A 5217-nucleotide genomic window follows, 5' to 3' on the forward strand; every position below is an offset into this window, starting at 1 on the left:
TATTTCTCCGCGTCCGTGTCGCCGCCGCCGCCTTCCCTAAATTATGTGCTGGGCAGTCAGTGCACACCCCACGCGCACACAAATCACTATCAGTATCCGCACACACACCACACACGCACTTTTTTCATGGATGGACTTGGAGGATGCCCGCAAGAAAAGAGAAGAGCGGGGAGCTCTTTCCGCCGGCGGGCGCGGCCCTAGAGGGCTACAGCCTATACTGCAGCGTGTACGGGCGCGACCGGCCCCCCAGCTTCGGCTGAGGGTTGACAAGCTGCGGAGCCCAAATCACTGTGAGAGGCGTGATTTCTTTTTGGATTTCAAAAATCTCTCTCTCTCTCTCTCTGGACGCACCAGCGAAAAAATACATAGAGAGCGCCGGCGCATGAGATATGCAACGCAATCCCGGCCCGCGGGCCCGCCGCCCCTAGACCACGGCCACGAGGGGGTGGCGAGATTACAAGGGTGAACTCGGTAAATACGCCGCGACGGGGGGGCCTACCCCAGGTCCGCGTCCGCCTCGGTGACGATTGAGCCGACAAGCGGCGGCAAGTTGGTTGGCCTACCGGCAGCAGCGTCGGGGGTCTCGGATTGGGCCGGATCGCGCAGGCCTCCCGGACGGGCCGCGGCTGACCGCGCAGACGCAGCCTTGGGCTTACGCTGGCTGAAGGTGCGCGCGGCTTGGTCGATGGCCCGGAGCTGCAGTTCGAGGGGGCGGGCCAGGCGTGAGGGCTCTCAAAGAGACGCACGAACGAACCGGCGACTGCAATCCCGAGGCGAAGAGAGTGCGTGTTCCGCGCGGCGTGTGGCGGCGGCGCACCCTCGCGCGCATGGTCTGCTCGGCGTCGATGTGCGGCGGCAGGCGGAGGCAGCGAATGTCCTGCCCTCGCACACGCAGTGCCTTGTGCTGCCCGCTGTCGCCCGCCGCCGGCCACGCATCGACAGCAGACAGCAAGACGCTGGGCGCGGCGCGGGCGCGCGTGTTGTGAGAGCTAGTGAGGACTGCACGAACGGCGGTGGGGTGCGGCGGTGGGCGGGCGCACTTCATTTGCCCGTCGGCCTCTTCAAGCCACCCTGTCAGCAGCGTGTCGTCGAGCAGCTCGATGGTCACGCGCACGCGGCCGATCGTCCCGTCGAGCCGACGCTGCTCGGCGAGGGGACGCTGCTCGGATATCAAGGTGAGCGTCGGCTCGGAGGACGACGTGGGTGTTTTGCGTTTCGACATCGGCAAAAGCGGCCAGGAGCGGCGTATGGTGTACCCGTGTACCCGGGTACGTAGAATTCTTAGCAAGCCTGTGTGTGTGTACTCACACACGCAAGCCTGTCTCTCAGCACACTCACGTAGAAATTTATCTGTAGTGTAACCCACTCCTAATATGAGCGTCATTTTGTACCGACCCCCCCTACTTCGTGGGGACCCCCCCGCCGGTCGGTGGTCTGCCCCCGGTCGAGGTTGTGCATGGCAATCTTGACCGTCTCGAGGGTCCATGCGGCCGCGTCGAGGGACTCTTCCGACAGCTTCGCCGTGTCGAAGATCTGCTTGCAGAAGCCGCCGCGCGTCCCCTCATCTTTCGCGCGGTACGTCGGGAGTGAGGCCAGGAACAGCGCCTGGAAGCATTTGGTGAGGGGCAGTGAGTACCACTGCTCGACCCAACACCACTTCTATCTACTAGCGAGCGCACCTTTGCGACCGGCTGCTGATGCACTTCGACGTCGACGGCATGGACGAGATCATCACGCTGCCCGACGACACCGTGCGCCTGACCGGCGAGGCTGTTGTTGCGCGGTGCAAGTGTGCCCGGTGTGCTGTCCGGCCCGAGGCAGAGGATGGCGGCTGTACGCTGCCGCTTCCGCAGCCAGCGCGGCCGCGGCGGCGGAGCTGCCCAGGGGCGCCCTAAACCGGGTCTGAACCTGGTATGTGTAATAGGGTCCCCCACCCAGGCCGACCCCTGTTTAGACCCAGTTTATCGTAAACAGGACAATCTGGTTCATGTTCAGCGGTGGTCTAAACTGGGTCTAAACATGGTCTAAACTGGTTCGCCGTGCACCCTCATCTCAATGTCCCACCCCCCTGCGCGCGGGCCTTCTAGGCCGCGGGTAGTCTCCCCCCATGTGTGTGTCTCGCGCCTTGCGGGGGGGGAGCGGAAAGGAGGAACCTCCTCCGAAGAGCACTTTCTTGGAGCGCCGCCACTACCACCCAGAGCGCTGCGAGCAGCGCCGGGCAATGACGGGCGGCCAACCCATCCGGGCAGTTCTTGCAGCGATGGCAGCGAGCGATCCGGCGAGCGATCCGGTCGAGGCGCCTGCTGTGCTCGAGGCGGCCGCGCCAGGCTTCGCCGCTCGCGCGGCCGCCTCTCTCCGCGCCGATGGCTTTGTACGCGTCCGCCTCAAGTCCACCGACCTCGCATCGGCCATGTATGAGCGCTGTGCCGCCTTCTTTGACGACCCGGAGGCACCCGGTGCCGCCTTTTCCGCCGCCCGCGGGACCACCCACGCAGCAGTGGGACGGATGCCCTCAGGCGTCTCGCAGCACCCACATTCCTCCTCGCGACCGGTCTGCTCACGACCGGCGGTGCGGCTACTCTCGCGAACGAGGCCGCGAGTTCCTCGAGCTGCACCCGCGTGCCGCCTGCGCCGCCGCCGCGCTGGCCAAAGCGGACGGCCCGGCGGCGGCAGCCCTGCAAGCGGTCGCTGAGTGCGCTGAGGCGTGTCACGCAGTCGCCGTGGCGGTCCTGGAGGAGCTAGCGGCGGAGGGCGGCGAGGGCGGCGAGGGCGGGGCAGCGCTGGCTCAGCTTGTCAGAGACGAGGCGCTGCTTGGCGGCGGCGGCGGCGGCGGCGAGGACACTGGCAGCGGCGGCGGCGGTGGCAGCGCCCGCCGAGGTGGTGGCGGCGGAGGTGGCAGCAGCGGTGGAAGCGGCGAACGTGGCAGCGGCGGCGGCGAGGGCGGCGGCGAGGGCGGCGGCGAGGGCGGCGGCGAGGGCGACGGGCTGGGAGTCTGCGATCGGTCGTACAGCGCCTCGATGCTTCGCGTGCACCGGTACAGCGCCGGCGTCGACTTTCCTCCGCACGAAGACCTCGGGCTGGTGACGGTGGCGCCGCGCGCAACAGCCGCCGGCCTGCAGGTCCAGCTGCCCTGCAGTCTCGGCCGTGCCGAAGCGTTCTCTCGGCCATCTCTCAGCCAGATCTCGGCCTGCCAGGTCCAGCTGCCCTGCGGCCGTTTCGAGGCGATCGAGGAGTCGATGGCGGCGGACGAGGCGCTTCTCTTCGCCTAGAAGGTTCCGAGAAGGTTCCGAGAAGGTTCCGAGAAGGTTCCATGCGGACGAGGCGCTTCTCTTCGCCGGCTCGTCCCTCGCCGCGCTGGTGCGGAGCATCCCCTACCCCACGGTACCCGAATCCACCCTCCCTACCCCACAGGACCCGGACCCACCCAGGTGCGGGGCATCCGGCCGCTGCCGCACAAGGTCGCAGCGCAGGGCAGCGGCCTGCGTCTCTCCGCGCCCTACTTCCTTCGCGCCACGCCGCGCCTCGCGCTAGGCCGCGCCAGCATGCCGCCCGGCGCTGCGGGCGGGGCAGGCGGCGCGGTGTGCGGCGCGGTGTGCGGCGCGGTGTCGGTAGGGGAGTTTGTCGAGGCCAAGATGGCGGAGCGCTCCAACGCGGCGCGCGCGGCGGTCGAGGCGGCGGCGCGGGAGGCGGCGGCGGCGCAGGCGGCGGCGGCGGCAGCGCTGGCGAGCACGATCGGGCGCGATTGCACAGTGCCGGTGGCGGTGGCGACGCCGGTCGCCGCGCTGCTCCCGCCACCGCCGCCGCTGCCGACGGCGGCGGCGGAGGCGGAGGCGGAGGCGACGACGGGGGAGGCGGCGGAGGCGGTGGCGGCAACAGCGACGGAGGCGGTGACGGCGGCGACGGCGGCAGCGACGGCGACGGCAGCGACGGCAATGGCAGCAGCGACGGCGACGGCGGTTGCGTTTGGGGGGGCGGTTGCGCTTGGGGGGGCGGTAGCGCGGAGGCCTGGCCCGCCAGCTCGGGTGCGGGCGGCGTTTCTGCGGATCGACGCTGACGGCGACGGGCGGGTGGCGTGGGGTGAGCTGGAGCGAGGCCTTGCCGACGAGTTCGGCGCGAGGCTGTCGGCCAGAGGCGCGGCTGCCGGAGGGGCGGCGGCCCGGCCCGTGGATACGGATGCCGATGCGTGGGCGGCGGGCGGGGAGGAGGCGGAGGGAGAGGCGACGTCGGGCGGCGAGGAGGGGGAGGGGGGGGCGGCGGGGGCGCCGCGGCTGGCCGGCGACGCGCGCGATCGCCTCTCGTCCCTCTTTGACGCCCTCAGCATTGGCGACCTCTTCTACCCGGCCCGCTACTTTGACGCCGGCCGCTTCAACGAGGCGTACGCCGAGATGCTGTTCTCCGCCTTCGACGCGCGCGGCGAGGGCGCACTCGACTATACGCAGGCGCAGCAGGCGCTGCAGTGGCTGATGCGGACGCCCGCCGACGGCGGCGCCAAGCCCGAGGTGCCGCTGGCCTGCCCGGCCGAAGCGTATGATGCGGCGGGAGGGCTCAGGCTGGAGCGGCCGTGGTTCTTCATGCTCTATCGCACGATGCCGTGAGGTAAGGTCCGGTAAATTTCTCCACAACACAAATGTGGTGTGGGGCAAGAGGGGGGGCAACCATCGCATATCTCCTCCCGGACACGGGCAGGTGGAGCCCCCCACGCGGCATCGCAAAGTGCAAAAGGCCCCATCTATAGAAAACCCCCCGGCTCTACACGATGAGAAACCAGCGAGGGGGCAGGTTGCGTTCGTTTGTCACTGTTCGCGGCTCGGCTTGCGTATGCGGATGGGAGCTTCGAGGACATGGCAGGCGTCCCACCCCCTCCGGCCATCCCCCCGGCTCCCAAGCGCGCGGCCGCGACGCGCTGCGCACCCTCTTCCGCGCTGCGCCCGCTCTCGGCATGGCCGTCGTCCGCCGAGATCACCTCCTCTTCGCGCCGCAGGTGCACAACCAAGGGCTGGCCACCTCCGTATCCATCATGGTGAAGCCAATGGGCCAAAAATGGAGGGAGCGCCCCTCCCAGGTGGCCGGAGGGTACACCTCGGGTCGGCGTGCTGGGGGGGGCGCCGGTGCGCAAGCCCACTTTCCGGGCGACCCCGAGGGGGAGGAGGCCGGGCGAGTGGCAGCAACTCACTGTTAGTGTCCCGGGCCGCTGCGGCACCGTTTATACGGCCCCTC

The 5217-nt window shown here is 69.2% G+C and overlaps 3 protein-coding genes across 3 annotated transcripts; 2 read left to right on the top strand and 1 right to left on the bottom strand.

The window, feature by feature from the left end:
* Positions 1-495: 495 nt before the first annotated feature.
* EMIHUDRAFT_97946 (hypothetical protein) lies at positions 496-1222 on the bottom strand (the record flags this gene model as incomplete). The annotated part of the gene is made up of 4 exons (XM_005790424.1): positions 496-559; positions 632-696; positions 818-956; positions 1041-1222. The coding sequence occupies 4 exons, from the start codon at positions 1220-1222 to the stop codon at positions 496-498; spliced, it is 450 nt and encodes a 149-aa protein (XP_005790481.1).
* A 1038-nt stretch (positions 1223-2260) lies between these two features.
* Positions 2261-3596, top strand: EMIHUDRAFT_448969 (hypothetical protein; the record flags this gene model as incomplete). The annotated part of the gene is made up of 4 exons (XM_005790425.1): positions 2261-2456; positions 2593-2792; positions 3195-3357; positions 3429-3596. 3 exons carry the CDS (start codon positions 2261-2263, stop codon positions 3267-3269), a joined length of 471 nt encoding a protein of 156 aa, XP_005790482.1. The 3' UTR covers positions 3270-3357; positions 3429-3596.
* A 789-nt stretch (positions 3597-4385) lies between these two features.
* Positions 4386-5179, top strand: EMIHUDRAFT_200466 (hypothetical protein; the record flags this gene model as incomplete). Its single annotated transcript, XM_005790426.1, has 3 exons — positions 4386-4591; positions 4762-4798; positions 4982-5179. The coding sequence occupies 3 exons, from the start codon at positions 4386-4388 to the stop codon at positions 5177-5179; spliced, it is 441 nt and encodes a 146-aa protein (XP_005790483.1).
* Positions 5180-5217: the final 38 nt, after the last annotated feature.

This window comes from Emiliania huxleyi (assembly GCF_000372725.1).
Source record: "Emiliania huxleyi CCMP1516 chromosome Unknown EMIHUscaffold_12, whole genome shotgun sequence".
NCBI classification, from domain to species: Eukaryota; Haptophyta; order Isochrysidales; family Noelaerhabdaceae; genus Emiliania; species Emiliania huxleyi.